We start from the raw sequence: 21451 nt of genomic DNA, 5'->3' as shown, positions 1-21451 counted from the left end.
TTTGAGCTAATGGTGACCGTGTCCTTTTCTTAATCACCAGGTGAGAAGAAACTTTTATACTAAGAATCGGCCTCACTTTCAATGCCATGTATGTGTACACGATCTCTGAATCGCCAAAGATCGCCATAACAACGGTGCAGTCTGTTTTGGTCATCTTGAATATTGTAGGCAACTCTCTGGTGTGCGTAGCTATACTGAAGAACAAAGACATGAGGTATGCTTTGAGACAGTGACACCTTTCCATCAAAATGAAGAATTCTACAAAACTTTCTGCATTTATTCGATTAAACGCCGCGGCGTTTATTAAATTTTTAGTCTTTAGATGCGGCGTTTTTTCATGGACGACTTTTTTTTTTTGACAAAATCACATTTCTTATGAGAACAATTACGATAATTATTTGCAGATATAATTATGTAAAAGAGAAACATTTTTAAAGTTCCAATTGCTGGCTTCACACTAGGAGCGAGATTAGTTTCCTAACTTGACTTGATTAAAGTGCACTCGGAAATCTTAAGTCTCTCTACTGTAGGAAATATGGCTTCACACTTGGTGACAAAGTATATTACTTGAACTAAAAGCTGTTTGCGCTGGAAAAGATTTGTTCTAGTTTCGTATTTATTTTTTCGTTACTTTGAACTCAAAGGGTTTTGACCCTGAAAGACATGCTTACGCATTTGGTTTTCTTACGAGTACTTAGAAGCGGTACAGAAAAAAAAAATCAAGCGACGTCATCCTCTGCGTTTCTCTAGAATGGCTCAACAACCCGGGTCAACAACGTGCTTTTCGGCAAAAAATCGCCGTAGGGCTTGGTCTTGGCCTCTTCCGCAATGGTCTTAGTTAACCGAGACATGGATCCACTGGTGAATGTTTTTCTGTCCGTTCGTTAGAATCTTGGAACCACTGCACGAGCAAGTGCACATCGTGCACTTGGCTTCGATTTTCCTGTAAGTGTGTTGTCAAGTGTAGTGTACACCATACTTGGCTGCAAACTTCGGCTCTTCTTTGAACTACAAACGTTTCCATGGTGACCAAGTAAAGTCGAAGTAGGTACATTTTACCCCTTCACACTCAAAGTAGGAAGCCAACAATTTAATGTCTTGCTTTTTTGCTGAGATAGAATCGATACAGTCTGCATTGTTTAGATCACAAATTTCAATTATAAATAATTCAAAAAAAGCGCAATTTTCCCTGGTGCATGATCAAATGTGCTTTACAGTAGGTTAAAAAGACTCATTATGAATAAATGATTACCAAGCTTGAACAATGTTTTCCTTGTAATACTCTTATAGACACCGCATTCTTCCGATTGGGTGGGGCGTTAATTCAAGTCAATACGGTAAGCTTGATTTCCTTGTGGTGTGCAACAGTCTGCGAAGGTTTGGAACACGATGGGAACGAAGCTAACTGTTTCCGACGAATTCAGATACGTTTCAAGAGACCGCAGACAAATGTTTTCTGCATTTATTCTGATAGCGATCACAAACATACCATGTTTTAATGAGAGTCTTTTAGTGTGAAAATTGCGTCTACTGTACGTCTGCGATGTGGCGGAGACCATGAATTATTTCCAGAACATATGGAAACAAAGCCAATACAGAAGACGGCAAGGGTGTACACCTGTTTAAACGCAACTGAGTAATACAACTCCAAATACCGATAAGGACGTTTAACAAATGCGAAACCACTCTTCATTCACCAATTTGTGGTCAAAAATATGTGGATAAGGAAAATGAGCACATAATGAGTTGATAAGATAAGGAGACGAACCGATAGGACGCCTAAGGCTAGAAATGAACCTTTGGAACTGAAAATCGTCGCGTTTTAAGCTCCACCAGCAAACTAGCGGTGCCTCCCCGAAGCGACGACTTACTATGAGCATGAACAGAAATATAAGTGCAAGACTATCAGTTTATCTCAAAAACAGCACAAAAAATATTCGTGCGTCATAATATAAACTTTGTATTTATTGCATTTTTTCGTTTATGTTCCCCAGAACTCCAATAAACTATCTACTCATAAACTTAGCAGTTGCTGACATGACCGCAGCCACTTTCTTCCTAGCACAATACATTTTTCTCAGCCCTTCTGCACACCCAAATGGCGTTTTTGGCACGGCGCTATGCAGATTAGTGACAGGTGCGACAGCGGCCTATATTGGAAGTGCTGCGTCGGTTGCTACACTGGTTACCATAGCAACTGAGCGTTACTTTGCAGTGATACATCCCCTTGGTACCAGGTTAAAGCTTACTACTCGGAAACTAAAGGTATGTGTGGGGATTGTCATACACTAAGTAACTTTTTCTTTGGAAAGCCGTGAGGTTTGTTTGTGACTCAGCACGATTGAACACTGAATACCTCATCAATGAGAAAAACAAGACCTTACGTTGCCTCGATATAGGCTGGCCACTAGCCAAAAGACTTTCAGCTACCGTGGGGCAAAACTTTATAACAGTATATTTCAACGCTTTTAAAAAGAGAATTTTTAAATATCTTTTTAATTCATAAATAGTTTTTTTATTATTGTTGAAATGTAAATAGCCTTTAAAATTAACGTTCATTATTATTTATAGAAATTCATTATTTTATCATTGAAATGTAAATAGTTTTCTAGTTTATTTTATTTCATTTTATTTTAATTCGTGTATGTATGGCGGAAGAGCCCCCAAGGGGGAGCTATGCAATAAAGTATGTATGTATGTATGTATGTATGTAAGTAATGTCACAAACGAGAAGTGTAAAAGATAATAAAGACGGTTGAATAGAGAGATAAATGACTGAACATTGTAAAAAAAAAAATAAATAAAAAAACGTTAATTTTCAAATCAAATGCGGAAATCCCATTTAGAAATTACTCAATTGTATAGTGCAAGAGTACCTGTTATGTAAGCGAGGGGCAGCACAACCTAGGCGGCACAGAAAATAGTGTAAGCATGTTCAACAGATGCGTACCATAAAGGGCGCAACCTGGTGGAACTGAATCATTCATTTTCAAAATAAGTCAGTGAATAATTTTGGTGTATTTTCAGGTGATTATAATTTGTTCTTGGATTTTTGGAGTCTTTATGAACATTCCAATGTTCTTCTTTGGCGAATATGACGAGGAGGAAGATGAGTGCACTGAAGTTTACCCTGAAGTGTGGATAGAGAAGGCCTATTCTGTGACTTGGTTCCTGTTCACAGCTTTCCTTCCTGTTTCTTTTATGATCGCTCTTTACACACGAGTTGTGTATTCTTTGTGGTTTAAGCATGGACAACACAAAACACAACAGGTTTGACGAATTTTTGAATATCTTGCTTACCATCACCCACGTCATTGTAAAATAAATAATTCTCTGCTGTACTAACTATTATTATTATTAGTAGTATTAGTATTATTATTATTATTCTATTCTTATTAATGAACATGTATCAAAGACCACGTAACCAAATGAAACGATAAGTAATAGGGACGAGATTGGGAAAAGTAAAGAAAAAAAACCGGATGTGATATTTCAGTCGCACCGGCCTTTTTATCTCAGATTTGGATATGGGGGTGGCCTTGCAAGAAGTAGCAACCGCGCACAGCTTAGGGGTACCCAACGACCGTTTCCTCCTAAATACATTGAAAACAATTTTAGGTTATCAAGAGTACTTTTAAGAGCTTCTAAGTACGAGATTCTAAGTGGCGCTAACAAATTTGTATCTGTTCGGTCATCTTAGGGGAACTTGAGTCTTTCCAAAATTATAACGGCTTGAGTATTATTTTCCCGAACATTTTTGGATGCAATTTGACGTATTACGAAAGTGAGACATTTTCTGATTCCTCTCTCCATCACATTTTTGAATCCGAAAATTTTAGGTTTCCTTTTTTCTCAGAAAAATAGTCTAACTTGGGAAGTAAAATGTGAAAATTAATTTCAGAAAATCGTAGGGGATTTATTAGATAAGCTTTGAAAATGGTACATGAATGGAACAGTAACCTGGCAACTTTTAGCCGTCCTCAAGTGATAGAAAATTCTGGGCAATATTTACTTCTCCGAACAGATATTTTACAGAAAACAGTTGTTGGGTGCCCCTGATAGCTGGCGATCGATTGTTTCTAGAATCGTGAGAGGTGAGAAGTTTTACGTGTGAGTAAGTTGAAATTTACCACCTCTTAACTGTTTTTCAACAGGTTTTGGTGAGGGTAAGAAAGCGTGTCACCTTGATGGTAGTCACTGTTAGTGTCATCTTTGGAGTATGTTGGCTCGCTGACTCAATTAACTACATCTTAACCACGTTTACCTCTATATACGATAGCAGTGACTTGTCGTATGTGACAACTGGAACATTGGTCTTGTTCAACTCCGCCATTAATCCATTTGTGTATGCCCTAGTAAACCACCAATTTAGGGTCAATATTAAAGCAATGATATGCTGCCGTTGCCGTCCAGCAAGTAGAAGGCATTCCGATATTTCAAAGCTGTCAACGGTGGGATCAGAAGTACTAAACGAGATCCGCTTAACAAATATCAAAAAACTCTTGGAAGAGGAACGACTAGAGCCTTCTAAAATCTCAGTTAGCAGCTAAGGTATGGGCCATTTCATACGTATTGTCTATTTTGTGGTTGCTTGTGGAGACTGGTTCGACGTTGCAACGAATTGCACCACAGTGGTGGTTCTGAGGTTATTGGCTGTTACAAGGCTACGCGCGCAAGGCTGTGCTGCGCATTCACCGCAGTCAAACGTGTAAGTCTTTTTTTTTTCGTTTTAATTGCTGGGATTTCATTTACCAGTTAGTGAAAAGAAATGGGCAACGGCGTAAAAGTCAGTTCGATAACATAACTATTATTTCATTTTTCTCAGAAATTTGAGCTATTTTTCATTAAAATCGCTTCGCGCTAAAAGAAAATTATGCTGGAAAATGGCGCCGACATTAACATTGGTTTTCAAGCACTTGAAAAATTTTTTTTAGTAAACTTTAAAAAAGTTCAGAAAACTAAAAGATATTGGTATTACCTGAAACGTTTGACAGCGAAAGTAGCAACCTTAGCTTTGAATTACTTTGCTTAACTTTTGCAAATTTCTCTCGTTTGACTGCGGTGAAATGCTTCGCAGTTTGTTTCAACACCGACCAAGTCTTGCTCTTATCTTCAAAGTAGCTAATAAATTTCTCAATGGTCATAACAAAGTCGTTTGGAGTATTTGCATAACAACATTAGACACGTTTTGTAGCGTTTCGGTGCCGAAACTACGAAATGAGTTTTCCAAACGTAACAGGGACTGTACTTGCATTAGTACTCGAACACGGTCACGCCTTTTTTGTGACCGCTCATATCTGTATTAACTGTATCAATTAGTGATTTTATACCAAATTTTCAATATTTAAAACAAGTTTTTATTAACTTAACTCATTGATACACTCGTTTGGACTACATATATTACAAGGTTACCAGTTATATACCAGGGCTGAGTTGCTCAAAGCATGGTTAGCTTTAACCATTGGTTAAGCAGCATCAAAACCAATACGTTGTCAAGGTATTAAATGCTGGTTAACGCTAACCATGCTTCGAGCAACTGGGCCCTGGTATATATATTCTAACGTTTATTTGTCGGTTAAGTAATTATTTATTGTTTTCCTTTTACTCGTTATAATGCACATTTTAAAATTTGTTTTATACGTTGATGTTTTCGCCTACCAAATTTATTAAATAAATTTTGTACAAAATTTAACATACTCGTCACCTAAACTTTGTTTAGCCTCGAATTTCTAGATCAGCGTTTATAACGAAAAGTCGAAAATTTACACAAAACACAACAGTGTGTTTGACAAAATTAACCGGTGGAAAGAATTCAAATCAAGAATGGTTCGATAGTGATCTCAAAGTACGTTCCAGAATTTGCCTGCTAAGTTACTGAACGAATAAAGGCCAGCATAAGGCCTATCATTATTGAATAGCTTAGCAGAATCTGTGTCGTTTTCTGTAATCCATGTTTACATTGCAAAAGGAACTAATGCAACTTTCAAACTAAGAACATTTTTTTCGCAGTGAAGGATCCTGTCCATGGAGAGGCCTGTTTACGAATAACGTACAAATTTTGTGTATCTTGAACACCTATAGTTTTCCCATTAGTGCAGTTGGGTTCAACTTAGACCCATTCTCACGGTCAACTTTTACTGTTGCTGAGCTGAAACTGTGAAATGAGTTTTCCAAACACATCAGGGACTGTACTTGAAATCTTTTGAAAACAAATCTCTGAAAACCACTTATCTGTATTAACTTGTCAAATATTAATGAGTTTATGATATAAATTATTTAACAATAAATGAATGAGGCTGAGTTTCTTATGAAGAAGATCGAGGAGTGTTGATCGAGGTGTTATCCGTCGAGGCCCGGCGTAGGCCAAGGCGGATAACACCCTCCTCGGTCTCCATAATTCTTCATATGATACGAAAGCCGAATTCAATAATTGTTTTATTTTTCATTCAAAATAATTCCTAGTTTAAAACATAGCTAAAACATGCTTACTTCCATCGACGTTAAGTTTATATTCGATAGTGCACGTTTAGGGTTGTTCAGCTCCGAAAATTAAATATTCTCCAAATAGCAGATGTCGCCCTTCGAGTTGTCTTTTTGCTGTTCTTGCCATGTTTTTAGCTATTATCTCGCCTAGTTCCTACTCTTGAAACAAGTGAAATGTCCACCATTTCTGTTTTCATAACCAAAACAACTCAACCTCGTCCCCAGGTCTTCCCGGTTAACGGTACATTAACCTGCGAGGAAGTTGCACTTTTGACGTCATCGGTTGATTAATCGCAAAATTCTTCCAAATTTGGTCATCAGTAGCTGGTGATGGTGAATTATGCGTGTGCTTTTAGCCAATCATGATCGGGGAAATATTTTGAATGAATAATAAAAGGTTCTAAAACTAGTTTTTAACTTAACTCAGTGAGGGGAGATGCATATGTAAAAATACTCCCAACATGCAACTTTATACCAATAAGCCTTCAGCAATTCATTTGAAGTTTTAGTAATTATTTATTTATTGTTATTGTTTTACTTTTAGTCGTTGTATTGCTTTTTTTAAATAATGCATTAATGTTGATATTTGTGGAAAATAAATTTATAAATTATAACTGTAACCGTACATAGACTTTGTTCAGCCATGATTTTATAGGGTAGCGTTTTTTGCCACCATGTTTGTATGAGCTAACGTACTGATGAATGGAAGCTAATTTCTTTTAACGAAACTGAACTCAAACGAAGTCAAACCAAAACAACAACAGCAACAAAAAAACAAACAACCAAACGTAAAAGCAAATTTACAAAAAACACACCAATTAATGTGACAAAATTAGCCGGCGGAAGGAATTGAATCAAAAGTGATACTGTTAATGTTCCCCAAGCGCGTTCCAGAATTTGGCTGTGAAAGTAACTTATATTCAAAAATCAAGGCCATCATGGAATAAGAAGTTCATTGTGCAACCATAGGTCACATTAGAAAAGCGACGTGTAGGCTTTCTTATCCCAGAGCATTGTTTCCCTCCAAGTTGGTAGGACTTTGGAGGGAGCAGAATGGCTGAGTGGTCAGCGTCTGTCATTCTTGAAAGCAGCCAACCGATTACCCCTTGCATGCTAGTTAGGATTTTTTGCTATTATTTTTTAAAAAAGATAATTTGTATTATTTTATTATTATTTAAGCGGATTGCATGTAGACTAGCAAGAGCTGCCAAGCGCATTAATATTTGCCCTATTAAGATCCTTCCAGGTGGCTACGCCCAAGTTATGGAATGTTTATAACCGCGCGAGCTTCGCAACATTCTGTACTTGCATATACTTTTAAACGCCATCTTAAGACGCACCCTTTTTATTTTGCTTATCGTTAAAAATGAATTTTAACTATTTGCATATCGATATTTAAGATTTTTATTGTAGTTGTGTATATTTCTTATTGTTTTTCGTATTGGAAATAGTTTTTTATGCTTCTATTACCAATGTAATGCGCATTTGATCGTTTTTATGAATACTTGCGCAATATAAGTGATTAAATTATAATTTACAATTAAAATTATTATTATCAACGATAATTTAAATTAGTATTTATCAGGACAAGAAATGCAAAAAAAATCCCCTTTTTTTAAACAACTTAGAACAGGTACCTTTCCATACCCAGTATACCTCCAACCCGATAAAGGTAACTTTTTCGGCCGCCACTGTCAAACCAGCGGGTTATATCCTTTTAGTGTAGAAAATTCCCCAGGGGGACTTGCAGAGTCCCCGTTTTTGCTGTGTTAGTCCAACGAACAGAACACTGTTAACAGAGAGAAGAAGAAGAGGAAGAAGAAGAGGAAGAAGAGAAAGAAGAAGAAGACGATAAAGAGGAAGAAGAAGAAGAAGAAGAAGAGATGGAAAATTCATGAGGTCAAGGTCCGCACCTACATGCAGAACGTTGTAAGCGTGTCTATTTGTTCGTGTTTTAAGTAATTCAATTGTTCCAAAATTACTTTTAATATTTGAAGCAGCTACATGTATTCGTTTACAGAATCTAAAGACAAGATGAAGTCGGTGTTTATTAGCAAAGTCGATCAGCTCACAATGACATACACAAGATTAGAAGTCGATCTTGAGCAAATACACCATAGCAAACTATCCCAAACCAGTCACCTAGCTGGTCAGGGGAGTCATTTTCTTAGCAAATGTGAAGCAGTTGTTTTTACAGTTTTGTCGAACGTTTGGGAATATTAAATAAAGGACAATCAGTGATAAAAACGTTTGAAAAGTCATCTTGCCTTCCGGATGCGACACCTTGGAGATTCTTACAATTAACGATGGAAATTTTTGGAAGTGACTTTCCAGTACGCGTTACCGCAATGCTTCGCAAACGGTCGCAATCGTAAATGTACACGTGACGAGCAGCTTTTTTAGGTTTGACACGAAGCTCTGCAAATTCCATATTGTGGCAATTGTCCAGTATTAACTTACTGATTGATTTTGTATGAACAATAAGCCGTGGTATTGATTCATCGCTGTATATTTCGCATTGCCGCAGCGTCACTGTCCCAATATCCGTTGCTTGGAGATGATAGCGTGAAAACTTGCAGTTCGTTGTGTGGAGACAAATTATTTTGTCAGCAATGACTTCAAACTCCATTGGCTCCTTAAGGCAGCCTGCTTCCTCGCCAATTGTTACATTCATATTGTCAAGCTGCTTACATTTAACGCTAATTGTGCTCGCATTGGGCAAGTTAATCCACACGTATTGCAGTTTTCCGCTTCGTATGAAAATAGAGCAGGTTGACAGACCACGAGGAAATCCAGAAAAGTCGTCTGGAGTTCTAGTGAAAGGATTTCGCCAATTTCCATCGCAGTAGAAACGCTTTAAGGAAGGACAGTCGATCTTTATACTTCCGAGTTTAAACCATTGAACTTCAAACAACATAATTTTCAGTTCGCTTAGATGAGGGCACATACAGCCATATAAGGTAAGACCCGTCAGTCCGCCAATGAGAGAGAGTTTTTGTATGGTCTGATGCTCCTTCAGAAAATTTCGTAGAGCTGTAACAGGCATTTCAGGGCATGTCCATAACTCCAAATGGTTCAACCGAATCGAAGTGGTCTGCAAGTTATAAACACTGTAAAGATCTCGTAAACACATGGATTCTAAGCTTGTTGAATACACAAACACAGCTGTCATATCACGGCAATTTGCAAGCTTGAATTCTCTTAAATTAGGCGTATTGCAACGAAGACACTGCATTCTCAGCGTTGGAAGGCCATCTATACCCAGTGTAATCAGGGTGGAAGATTCAATAGACAGCAGGCTCTTAGGGTCCCGGTGAATCAAGCCAGCTCCAACGAAAAGATGGCGAAGTGACTTCATGAGTTTTAGCATTGACTGCAGGTCGTCGCTGCTGTAAAAAAGTGGACAAGTTCTAAGCTCCAAACGCGTTATCAAAGATGCGAGTCGTTGAGAAGAAGCAATCGTTCTCAAACACATATCGCGGTTGAGAATAAAATGATGGGACAGAGATGGTGTGAGTCCAAAACCTGAAAGCTCTAACTCTGTTATATTCGTCTTGTTCAGAAAAGATGTTAAAGTGGGAGGCGGAACCGCAATACAGTCAAGTGCAAGTTTCAAAATTTTGAGACGAGGAAATCTTAGGAGGATCACCTGTAAATGCTGAGACGTTAGTAAGTTCTTTTTTAGTGAATCTGGCTGCTGAAACAGCCATTGTATTTTTGGTGGCTCTGAGAGAAGGTATTCTGTTAGATTCAATTCCTCCAGCGTGCTTGCGCAAGTCAAGGATTGCAAGAATCGAGGTTCCCATTCTAAAAGAGGGACATCTAAACACGTTAAATTTGACAAGTTAGGGAGAATGTCCCGTAGGCTTGGTTCCGCGAATGTTCTTGTAATTGGATGATCCCTTAAACACGTAACATAACGTCCAAACTTCAAAAGGCAATGTCGAAGAACCTCTCTATGCTTGGCATTTTTCGTTATGAAAAAAGGATACGCTCGCGTGAAGTGTATACATTTCCAAAGTGAAGGTGTTTCTTCGATGACCGCCTTCCACCGCTTACATACTAGCGACAGACGAGCTAAATTGTCGTAAATGGGATGTAAAAAACCGAAAATATGGGACAGTAACTCGTTTGGAAGAGCTTCCATTACCGTTTTGATTTTCAGTTAAGGGAGATCGCGTGTACGGCTTGCGTCATAAATCAGTTGGCATCTCAGTGCGCGAGCAGTTGTTCGAAAGCGCGGCCTTGGTTTGATCATGGAAAATAGAATCCATGGTTTGATACTACATAATGACCTTTAGATCGGAGGACGACTACAAGGCCGGGTTTAACTTTATGTATTTTTAATGTCGGTCCTTTTGGCACAGAAAAGATGCCACGATAATTTTTGTTGAAGGAGTTTGAGCCGACGGCCACACCACTGACATTTTCCGTTAAAATGGCGCTGGTTAATGCGTACACTAGTGAGTAATAAATAGTGTTTGATTTTGCTGGGCTATTTTTTGTAGTTATATTGATCTGAAATCTCAAGAAAACCGACTAATTGACTGAAAAATCTTCCTTCGATATACATTCCAAATGATTATTTTGGAAATTCTTTCTAGGGAAAAGCCAGCACGAGTTATGACAATAATGATTATGTAATTTGGGCTGGCTGTGGTTTAGTATTTGGCGGGAAACCGTTGACGCGTGTTTCTTGCCAACATTTGCAAAACGTTTCTCTCTCAATCCCCGCCGGCAAAATGTCGGGAAGAAAGCGCCCGGCTTCCCCCTTAACGAGGTATAATGGACTTCTTTGACGCCAAAAAAGGAAAGTATCAACCTACAACGTGTGTTATTTAATACATTTAATAGTTGCCCGTTTTGGTTGCTGTGTTCATTCTTAGCTCTTTGTAGTATGAAATTCGGTGAGCCACATCACAGCTTTGTAGATTGGACAACATGGCATTTAATCGTTCAGTGATTGAATACTCTATGTGATTAAGCTTAACTTTTCAAAATCGATAGCTCCAATGATGAGAACAACGATGAGAACAATGATGAGAACCAAACAAGTGAGGAATCGACTAGCAGGGAAGGTAAGTTTGATACAATTGAAAGAATTTATCATTTGACTTTAGATTCGGTTTTCGCAAACCACCGGCAACGTTGTGTAAAATAGCGTCCACGGAACTCTTATTTTTGGAGGGCTTATTGATTTGATTGGCTGAAGAAGCATCGGAACAGTCAGTTGCGAACGCTCCTTCTCAGCCCTACGCCGTCTAAAGTTATGGACTCGGTCATCAATGACAGAAGGTCGATTAAATGGCCTTGCTATGCTGTTAATTCATCGTGGAACGGAGTTCATTCCCACTCCAAAAGAGATCTATGACATGAAGTCAAATTGGTGAAGAATCTAGAACCGCCCAATGGAGACTCGTTTTTGAGACTTGGTATTCTGATACCGAAACCTGCAATTTTAGCTCAGTTCCTTCAAGCCAATTTCTGCTTAAACTAACGAAAGCTTTCAACCCATTTTGGACACCATCCATACAAAGTGTTAAACTGCTGTTCACAGTATAGCTAAAGATGGTATATAAATCACCATTGTGTAGCAGAGACCCCGGGCGCAATTTCAAACTAAACAAGGTGTTTATGCCATAATAAATCATGACAATTAAAACAAAAAGCATCATTTTGGTTTGTTTCCTTAAAGGTTTTAGAGGCAACCTTCTGTAAAAGGGTGAAAACAAAACATCCAACTAGAAACCCTGTCTGTATACGGGAGACCCCTTCGAAGGTGTGCGGAGTTTGCCCCCGTAGACAAAAATTAGGTACGGCCCTGGAAGCAATATGATCACTTTGACAACAACAGATTTGCTTTGTGCATGTTACATTTTTAACACGACTAGAATTTCACCCGGATCTTCTTGGTCCGTCGACAAGTCACAATACGCGTGACTAGAAAGAGGCACAAGCTATCAAGGAGGCGTTCTTAGGGATTTGTCAAAGTTAGATTCTCAGCACCGAGCTAACGGCGCACGCCGAACGTCAGCCAGCCCTCTGTCGTTTGCTGTTCCGTCCGCTGTGTTTGTTTGTTTACGCTTCCCGTCAGCACGGCACTGGAACTGGAATTATATAACTGTATAATTCAAAGAGGACAGACGGCAAATTGTTGTTGCTAGAAATATCTAAAAGCCGCAACTGTTCATCAGTAGCATGCCTAAAATGTGTGCAATTAAAATTTGTCTAAAATATTTGGAAATTAACTATAGGTAACTCAATTTTTGCATATTTCTTAATTTCTCTCCAAAGTAAGTAAAATACGTTTGGTACACGGCAAGTGTTCTCGGTCGCCATTCACTGTGACTGGACAAAATAAACTGAGAAGCCTTCATCTTTTTTCGCTCGAATTTGAAACTCTTTTAGCCTTACAAGCAGTACATGTAAAAAGAAAGAAATAATGGCATTGTAATTTTTCATTCTCAGTCATTGACTATCCGAGGATCTCTCTCGCTATACGATCAAGATGACCAAAAAGTGAGAAAATTCAGTCGTGAACTGAAACTGGGAAAATAATTAATATTTTAGACCCTCTTTATTGGAAAGGAAAAATGGCGTTAACAATAATTGCTACCAGGAATGCCCCATAGTACAAATTACTTAAAATTATTGACGTTATAAAAATTACAAAATATCCACTGCAAGGTTAACAGCCCTAAGTAAATTAGCCGCAAAGCTATTCCACTCGCGTACGATTCGTTACAGTTTCGGACCAAAGCATAGCATATCGTGCCTCAAAATCACTGAGTTAAATCAAATATCTCTTTGGAAGACCGCTGTGCATAGGTACGTGGGCTTCTTTAGAGGCTTGTTTTCTCCCGCCATGTGCTTAAAGACAGTATGTAAAAGAAAATGCGAGGACAACATTACAAAAGCCTTTTTCCTCTTCCTATCGACCAACGCGCGCTTATTTTCAAGTTTGTCTTGTAATCCTTTGTTTAATGATAAGGGTCTGCGGGAGGAGGGAGAAAGGCACTCTGTATCCTGATTTTGTACTAAATCAAACTCTGGGACTCCCTTCGTCATGGACAGCACCATAATTCCCGAGAGAGTTCAGTGGCTCTCTCAAGTCGCTGCTTTCTCTGTTCACGCTCTTATGACGGCGCCAGCCAATCACCATGACAGCAATCAATAATCCAGCCAATGCCGTGACGCCAAATGTAATACCAGCCGCTGTCCCAGCATTCATGCTATGACTGGAACTCTGGTAAGACTTCTGTTTGTCATGCGTAGCAAGAGCGACGTCGTCTGTGGCTACTCCTATAATGGCGTGACCTTCCAGGTTTACCTGTTTTCTGTATGCTTCAACGGTGCTAAGTAAAAAGAAAAGAGCTTTAATGAGATGAAAAGTAAGCTGTTAACACCTAGGGATATATAATTCTTCTACCAGATTTTTTAACCTGGGACCCGTTTATCGAGCTCGAGTCTTGGTAACTTGCCTGGTCACGAAAATATTTCTGTAACGTCTGACAACTCTTCAGTCCCGAGCAGGTAGTCAAAGGGCGTGATAATTATATCATTGAAGTCGTGAATAGATGGAAATCATGAACTGCGAGCCGAAGAATGATACGAAAGAAGACTATCGCAGTTACAGACGCAACTCCCGCAGTTACGAAAAGAAAGCCTGAAAAAAAATCCAGGCTTGTAAGGGATTCGAGCCCTTGACCTACGCGATAACGGTGCACCGCTCCACCAATTGAGCCAACTAGCCAGCTGTGGTCATTGAAGACTTAACTGCATTAGGATGGTTTTCAAACCTAAGTTCAACGTGATCTGGCTAGTTGGCGCGGTAAAAAGAACACCACAATACGTAGTAGGTTCTAACATCCATAATATAATACCGTTCCGAATAAATTTTAAGTACCTTCGAAAAACATAGCTATGGAGCATTGTAGATATGACCTTAACATAAGAAACAAAACTAAATTTTAAGACAGTATTTGTTTCTTATCATCAATACAACCGAATAGAAAAAATCTCTACTGTAACTCATCTGCGGCTAACTAAACAAACGAAACAAATTAACTCGATCTTGAGTGAATTTCGCGTGCACATCGCCATAGACCATGAATTGTTTTTGGAAGGGGAGCAATCGAAAGCCACTGGGAAAAAAAAATAGAAAAAAATAGAGATGTTGTTCCCTAAAATAAATAGATGTAGAAGCGATTTCAGCATTACCATATCTTAAGAAAGACTGAAGCCCCTCTCTCCACCTAATGTACAGTCACGTACTTAATTTAGTATCAGCATTACCTTTTGGTCGCGAACAACCATTGTGGTTTATTTCCTGAGGGTTTGAACCAAATTTGACCATTGTCTTCGTTAACCAACAGCATAGGCACAGAGTAATTGATAACTTTCGGCGCATCAGAATAGGGGGGTCTTTTGATGATTGGTAACCCCTGACTGTTGAATACATTAGACTTCACGCAATAGTTTATCTCGCAATCTTGTTCGATGGCACCCAGATGTTGAGAATAACCGGTTGGACAGGATTTCGGCCAACCAGATGGACCGGATTGGCTTATAAACATCTCCAAATTTGAACCACCTGTTGAAAAAAAAAAAGGTAAAAGTTTTAATAACATGACCAGCTAGCCACAGCTGTCTTTTCGGCGGCGGCTTTTCATATGTACCGGGGTCAAAGTCAAGAGAAAGATATTGTATTATTATATGGCTGCATCCGCAAGCTGGTAAGATGGAGAGAACCCTTAGTTCTGATTGGCTACCCGAGCGAGCAAGATGAAGAGAAATCTGTGTTTTGATTGGCTACCCGAGCAGGCAAGAAGGGCCCATCTTGCCCGCTCGGATTTGCCGCTTCGATCCCGCAACAAAAATGTTGGCATCGTTCTTCTTCGTCTCTTCGTCTCGACCCACAAATACGCAAAAAAAAAAACTTAAGCTTGGCCAATATCCAGCCATCTTGACCTGACAATCTTGGTTAATAATGTATAAACATGTATACATCTTGTGTCGAAGTTCATGATAATACACTGTGAATTTACTGAACTTTTTGAAAGTTATCTTAAATGTTCTAAGCATTTAAAAACTGAAACTGAAGAATTACCAGCAGCATTTGCCAAAATAGATTTACTTCGGAGTAAAATTCAATTAAATACTGAAAATGAAAAGCGCTCAGACGTTTGAAATTCGGTGGAACCCTTATCATCGTTACAGCTGGTTCTTAGGCGGCACGCGTGGCGTCATAGGAGGGATACGGATAAGCTACTGGTTTGTCGTTTTTCGGGGGCACCCAACGACTGTTTTCTGTAAAATATCTGTTCGGAGAAGCAAATATAGCCGAGAATTTTCTATTACTTGAGCACGGCTAAAAATTTCTAGATGGCGATTCTATTCATGTACAATTTTCGAAGCTCTTCTAATAAATCCGCTACGATTTTCTGAAGTCTAATTTTTCACATTTTATTCCCCAGTTTGGGCTATTTTTCCTAGTAAAAAGGAAATCTAAAATTTTCGGATTCAAAAACGCGATATAGAGAGGAATAAGAAAAATTCTCACTTTCGTAAAACGTTACATTATTATACATCTAAAATTTTCAGGGAACTAATACTAGAGCCCTAATGATTTCGAAAAGGCTTAGGTTCCCTTAGGATGACCGAACAGATACAAGTTTTATAGTTCCACAAAGCATGCATTTCTAGAGATCTAAAAGTGCTCTGGATAGCCTTAAACAGTGTTCTCAATGCATTTAGGAGGAAACCGTCGTTGGGTGCCCCTGTTTATTGGCAGCTGTCTTCTTGAGGGCTTCTCGCGATCGTACTGCCCTTCAAAGGTAAGTCAAGTCTCTTCTGACTGACGTATTTGTGCATGAAAATGAGTTCTTGCCCGCCAGATTTTTCCTTCTGGCAGCCATAAATCATATCCTGCTGAACAGTGTTTAACGAGGAACATAATTAAAGGATAGAAGGATAAAGTATCTTAAAGGAACTCAATCATTTAACATGACATGTTAATTACCTTGTTTAACGCTGTCTGCAGAATTTTTGACGCCCAGGGGGTTACCGGCACAGCAGCTGAAGAAACCACCAAAGGGAACCGAATTCTGAAAGCCAAGCTCATAGTCATCACTTACGCATACTTGCATTGTAGCTCCAAAACGCAGTGCATAAAACTTCAGTGGGCAGCTGTGATCTTGTGTGACTGGATTCTTCAACACCTTGCTGTACAGCCCCCCAAAAAGATATCCTGTGTTGGCAGGCACCTTGCCCTTCGCAACACACCAGTAAGTCGAATAGGTCGCGTACCCACAGTTTGTATTGCAGCAACTAAAGAAAAGCCAGCAGCTGTTACAGTGTTTGTGGCAGTTTTGAGGAGTGCGTCCCTGATGAACCAATACAGGCTCATACTCATCACTACATTTGTAATCAGCAGTAATTGGGTTCTTTTGAAGCAGGGGCCCACACGGATCACCTGCCGGAGACCCAGCGAATGAGCACGTTTGATATACGCCACCGAAAGTGTAACTGTTCGTGGGACTTTCACAAGATCCATCATCGAGATTAGCTTGAAAACTGAAGTTAGGCGAGTCCCTTTTCGTACATCCCTTGATAGTGTTGTGCTTATAGTATTGCCTTATAGCGTTTTCAACGACGTCAGCCAATTTAAAAGTTAACTCCTCCGACATCTCAGGAAGACTTCCGGGGGTTACAGCGTAATTCAACGGGTCACCTGACCGGTCAACTGCTACAAGCTCGTCTAGCAATTGATCTTCCCATTGATTTATTGTAAAGTTAACCCTGAGAGGTGGCCCACCAAATGCATACATAGTTGAGTAAACAGTGTTCTTCGTGTACTGATCTAAATCCTGTTTATCGCTCGTCTGACTGTAGCTAGCCTTTCCGCCATAGGCTCTAAAAAAGGACGCGCTTGCGGCTGCGGTGATTTTACTCTTATCTTCTGTAAAATCAGCAACAAACTTTTTCGTTAAGTGGTCTACCTTGGAAAGAACCGCACCAGCATTGACGCTAGTGATAAAGTGCGTTCCGAAGTCGCGAACTAGTATCTGCGCCAAAAAATTAGCATAAGCGGTGTTGTTGTGCTGTAGATGGGACGCGATTTCAAGTAGACACGATTTAAACGCGGGCTGGAGAGCGCTATCAGGTTGAAGTTTGGCGGTGTACAAGACGTGACGCATTTGAACTCGAGTTGTTACAGCTTTGTCTTCCACCTGATGCTTCTTAACTGATTCGAACTCAGCTGAAAACGAACCGCTAATGGGACCAGACTTAAACCTTCCCGAAGCTTTGGCGTTGATAGATTTTGTGGTGGTCGAAGAATAATTGTTCCAGTGATCGTAAAGTTCGGCGAACGCTTCAATTTTGCTTTTCTTTACAGGGTAAAGAAAAACATCATCAGGGATCAAATACTTGCCATCGTCAGAGGTTTTACACTTTGTGTAGTTATTCGTCACAGAAACAGCTCCCATGTGCACATTTCTTAGGTTGTCCCATCCGCCTCCCGGTAGTACCTCGAAACGAAAAACTCCTCTCGTTAACGGGCAGTTTCGTGGATCTCCAACAGGGTAATTATATGGAGATTTATTCTCGGCGAAAATAACATCACAGTAATAAGCACAAGGCAGCAACATAAAAAGGTGTAACCCGCTACTGAACGCCATCATGGTATTAAAGATGTTGCAAACACCGCTTCCCTCAAAAAAGAAAAGAAACAGCGTCATGTGAATGTCAAGCGATATATTTTGGTTTCATAAAACGGTCCTTGTACCGTTCCAAGGCTGTTATAGCTGGTTTCAATGAGCTGGCTAGTAGGTGCTTCACTTTCAACAAATGCTTTTTTTAACTATTTACATAAGACTTCACTTCAAGTTCTTAGCTGCCTCTCTTCGCGTTCCTTAACCACAACACCTTTTTACGGACAGTTCCATCAAAACTTTTCTACTTTATGGAAAGCGGAGGCCAGATTAAAAAAATCAGATTTGTCCGATATGCTATCACCGTCATCACCTGCTTGTCCAGAAGATTATCTCGTGCTTTGAACGTGTAATAATAATATTCCGAAAAATATAATTAAGATAAATAGGTTAAAAACATGAAAGGTCATTTCGGACCACAAAACTATACAAGTATGGACTAGTTATATATGTTTTTTTTTATCTTGGTTTTGTCGGATTCTTTCAATAAGATCTGCTGCATAAGGACAGATATTTTTCTTGTTTGCTTTTTTGGCTTGGTATGGCTATTTTGACCTTTTATAGACCAAGTTCACTTCACGTGGTTTTGTAAAGATCCCCCTTTCTCTTCAAACTTTTCTTTCAGTTTCGAAAGAAGGTTTTTTAATTAGGACTAACCTAAACATGTTTGACCCGACTTTACAGTAAGTTAGGACGTTCTTTTTTATTCTTTGAAAAATCTCTTTCGACACAGACAGTATTCTCCTTTCCTAACTTAGTAAAAAGGAAAAACTGTCGGGGAAAGGAAGTTGGTGGCTTCCCATTGGATTCCATTTAAGAGAATGTAAATGTATGGAAAGCCTGACTGACGGCAGAGATTGAACTTGTACTCGCCTGGACAAGCGCTTACTTACGCTACTCGCGGGCCTCATGCTTCGTAACTGATATTGAAAGCCCTTGTTTTAAGTGTTTACAAAAGGAAAAAGACGCTATGGAGCGTACACTTCTGCCTCGTAGTTGAGGATTAGTTGTGGAGGAATGATAAGAAATGATATTTTTTGGATACCTTCCATACGAATACTCTTACTTGTCTCCTTTTGTGTTACAGACATCTTAACTTCTTCACCGGAAGTCTGCTAGGTGCATGACCCCGTGGCTTTAATCCAGTTAGATTATAATTTCTGTCATTAATTATATAGGTGTTAGTTAAATAAATCCGATATTGTCAGCAAAGCTATTTTTCTTTAATTTTTACGAACTGTCCAATTAAGGATTAATTTGGATAGTTTCAGATAGGGCTTTCCTTTACAAATAGGCAAACTGTCCAGTTTAAGAGAAATAGGACAGCTGGTCTCAGCCAGTCAAATGCCAGAAAATACAATAGGCAATGCAAACTAGCCAATCAGCGCAAAGTCCCTGTGACAACGCGTCAAAAAAAGTTTCGTTGGCTGACGGCGGTTCGTCAGCGAACACTCTTGGCTTCTTGTTGCTGTGAATGTCGTATTGTTTTGCTGCTGTTTTGTTTTGGCTTCTTCTCTGTGCCATTTAAAGGGAAACTATAATATATACATTTAGCCAGGGCTAAAAGCGTAGCTCTAGTTAATAAATTTATAATTTAAATCAAACAGGGGAGATCCATATGACGTTTATGGCTGAGGCTGGGTGACTTAAGAGAAAAAATAATTTGCAAACAGTGCAAGAATGAAGCAACATCTAAAGTTTTACTTCCAGTTAATAACTTTATTTGTACACCTAATAAAAAGAAATCACCTTTGGCCAACAGTAGATTAGGCGTGGAAAACAAATTCTTCCCAAGCAAAATCACCTTTATTTTATAATTTTATGCTATAAAGGCCGTAAAAACACGATAGTCCCCGTTGGCAGCCAATTAACTCGTTGTAATTTATCGGTGTTATCTCTCTGTCTAAAGGAAAGGCCAAAATAAGAAATCAGGCCGGGCTTTTTTTGTGTGTGGCTCGCTACATGTCTGGTGGCGCGTAAATCAGCCTCTTTACACCATCTTTGAGGTAAACAGAACTATCAGGCGTTATTTGTTTTCAGACATCGGACAGAATTTATGTCATTTTTCCCCATTTTAATTATAATTCCGCAGTTTTTTAAAGAATAATCTTACAAGACAAATTGCACTCATACAATATTCAGGACGATCGAAGCACGCGCTGCCCTTGCACAACAAATTACAAAAATAGCAACATCATAAAACGTTTTTATATAGAGAATTCACCATTAGACGGAACTGTTCAGTCAGGTCAATCTGCCATTATGTAGTACGCAGGGTAATAATGGGGTTTGAGCAAAAACGTTCGAAAAAAAAAATTAATTCAATTTACAAAATCACCCGTCCGACCAGCCAAATCTAAATTTTGCCAAGCGCCAAAACTTACAATGCGAACTGCCGAGTATTTGAATGAACGCTGGTAATGAGGAAGAGGTCTTAGAATCATTTTCGTTTGCATTTTACTTCTAATCATGACAAGAAATATAATTCAACGAAACATTTAAAAGGACTACATTTTTTTATTTACGAAGACGTGTATTGAGAGTGAAGTATCTCTGAATATCCTGTTAAAGTCACGAATAAAACCTTGCAGATATAGCCTTAAGTTTTAAGCCACCTTCGCCGTGTTTGCTATAATTCTTCAACGTGAACTCCAGGCAAGAACATCGCTCAAGGCTTTCCTTTTACAAACAATAGAATAACTAAACTGTTAGTCAGAACGTTTTCTTTCTAGTCGCGGTCAGAAAATGTCTAAAAACTTTTTCAGTTCTTTACTAATTTACTAGGTCAGATCTTACAAATGTGCAAAAAATGAGGGCATAAACATGAAACCAGAAAAAAAAGTCCATCAAATGCAATATAATTACTCAAGCTTACCGGTCGAGGTGCAGCTCGGAAACCCATCCAGTAATTAAGACTTTCCTCATAGTCCAGCAAGGTGAAGTAAATTAAGCTTACTAAGAGTAGCTTATTTTTGAACGATGATCTCCGATTTCTTTTGTCGAGCGGCGCATTTCTCAACCACAACCCAATGAACAAGCCAGCCAAGAATGCCAAAGAATGTTGATAGCGGTTGCATTTCATTTTGTAGCTCCAGTGCAAAAGGACAGGTAAAAACATCACAAGATAACGCAAAACTTTGTCAGCTTCAGCTATCAGTAAACCAGTCTCAGATGCTGCATAAATTTTCCACATGACTCCTCTTCGCCTGTTAATTCTTGCTCTACTCCTTTCCTGTCGCTCTTCTCTTACAAGC

General features: G+C 39.1%; 2 protein-coding genes across 3 annotated transcripts; one reads left to right on the top strand and one right to left on the bottom strand.

The window, feature by feature from the left end:
• Positions 1 to 5421, top strand: LOC140937533 (QRFP-like peptide receptor). Of its 2 annotated transcripts, none has more exons than XM_073387094.1 (4): positions 1 to 214; positions 1995 to 2265; positions 3028 to 3270; positions 4155 to 5421. In XM_073387094.1, exons 1-4 carry the CDS (start codon positions 87 to 89, stop codon positions 4548 to 4550), a joined length of 1038 nt encoding a protein of 345 aa, XP_073243195.1. In that variant the 5' UTR covers positions 1 to 86; the 3' UTR covers positions 4551 to 5421. The 2 variants fall into 2 exon arrangements, with proteins under 2 accessions (XP_073243195.1, XP_073243196.1); XM_073387095.1 differs by lacking the exon at positions 1 to 214 and adding an exon at positions 960 to 1074.
• A 7620-nt stretch (positions 5422 to 13041) lies between these two features.
• LOC140937778 (macrophage-expressed gene 1 protein-like) lies at positions 13042 to 18159 on the bottom strand. The gene is made up of 3 exons (XM_073387348.1): positions 16505 to 18159; positions 14779 to 15076; positions 13042 to 13838 (listed from the first exon to the last, which is right to left on the bottom strand). The coding sequence occupies exons 1-3, from the start codon at positions 18132 to 18134 to the stop codon at positions 13526 to 13528; spliced, it is 2241 nt and encodes a 746-aa protein (XP_073243449.1). The 5' UTR covers positions 18135 to 18159; the 3' UTR covers positions 13042 to 13525.
• Between the last annotated feature and the right edge of the window lie 3292 nt (positions 18160 to 21451).

This window comes from Porites lutea, chromosome 5 (assembly GCF_958299795.1).
Source record: "Porites lutea chromosome 5, jaPorLute2.1, whole genome shotgun sequence".
Classification (NCBI taxonomy): Eukaryota; Metazoa; Cnidaria; class Anthozoa; order Scleractinia; family Poritidae; genus Porites; species Porites lutea.
The sequence above is the reverse complement of the archived record's forward strand: the minus strand, read 5'-3'. Positions and strand labels throughout refer to the sequence as shown.

Excerpts from the sequence above, each read along its gene's own strand:
- LOC140937533 (XM_073387094.1), top strand. The coding sequence starts at position 87 with ATGTATGTGTACACGATCTCTGAATCGCCAAAGATCGCCATAACAACG. Across the intron at positions 215-1,994 it reads CTGAAGAACAAAGACATGAG|AACTCCAATAAACTATCTAC; the intron begins GTATGCTTTGAG and ends TATGTTCCCCAG. Across the intron at positions 3,271-4,154 it reads GACAACACAAAACACAACAG|GTTTTGGTGAGGGTAAGAAA; the intron begins GTTTGACGAATT and ends GTTTTTCAACAG.
- LOC140937778 (XM_073387348.1), bottom strand. The coding sequence starts at position 18,134 with ATGTTGCTGCCTTGTGCTTATTACTGTGATGTTATTTTCGCCGAGAAT. Across the intron at positions 15,077-16,504 it reads TGCAGACAGCGTTAAACAAG|GTGGTTCAAATTTGGAGATG; the intron begins GTAATTAACATG and ends TTTTTTCAACAG. Across the intron at positions 13,839-14,778 it reads TGGTTGTTCGCGACCAAAAG|CACCGTTGAAGCATACAGAA; the intron begins GTAATGCTGATA and ends CTTTTTACTTAG.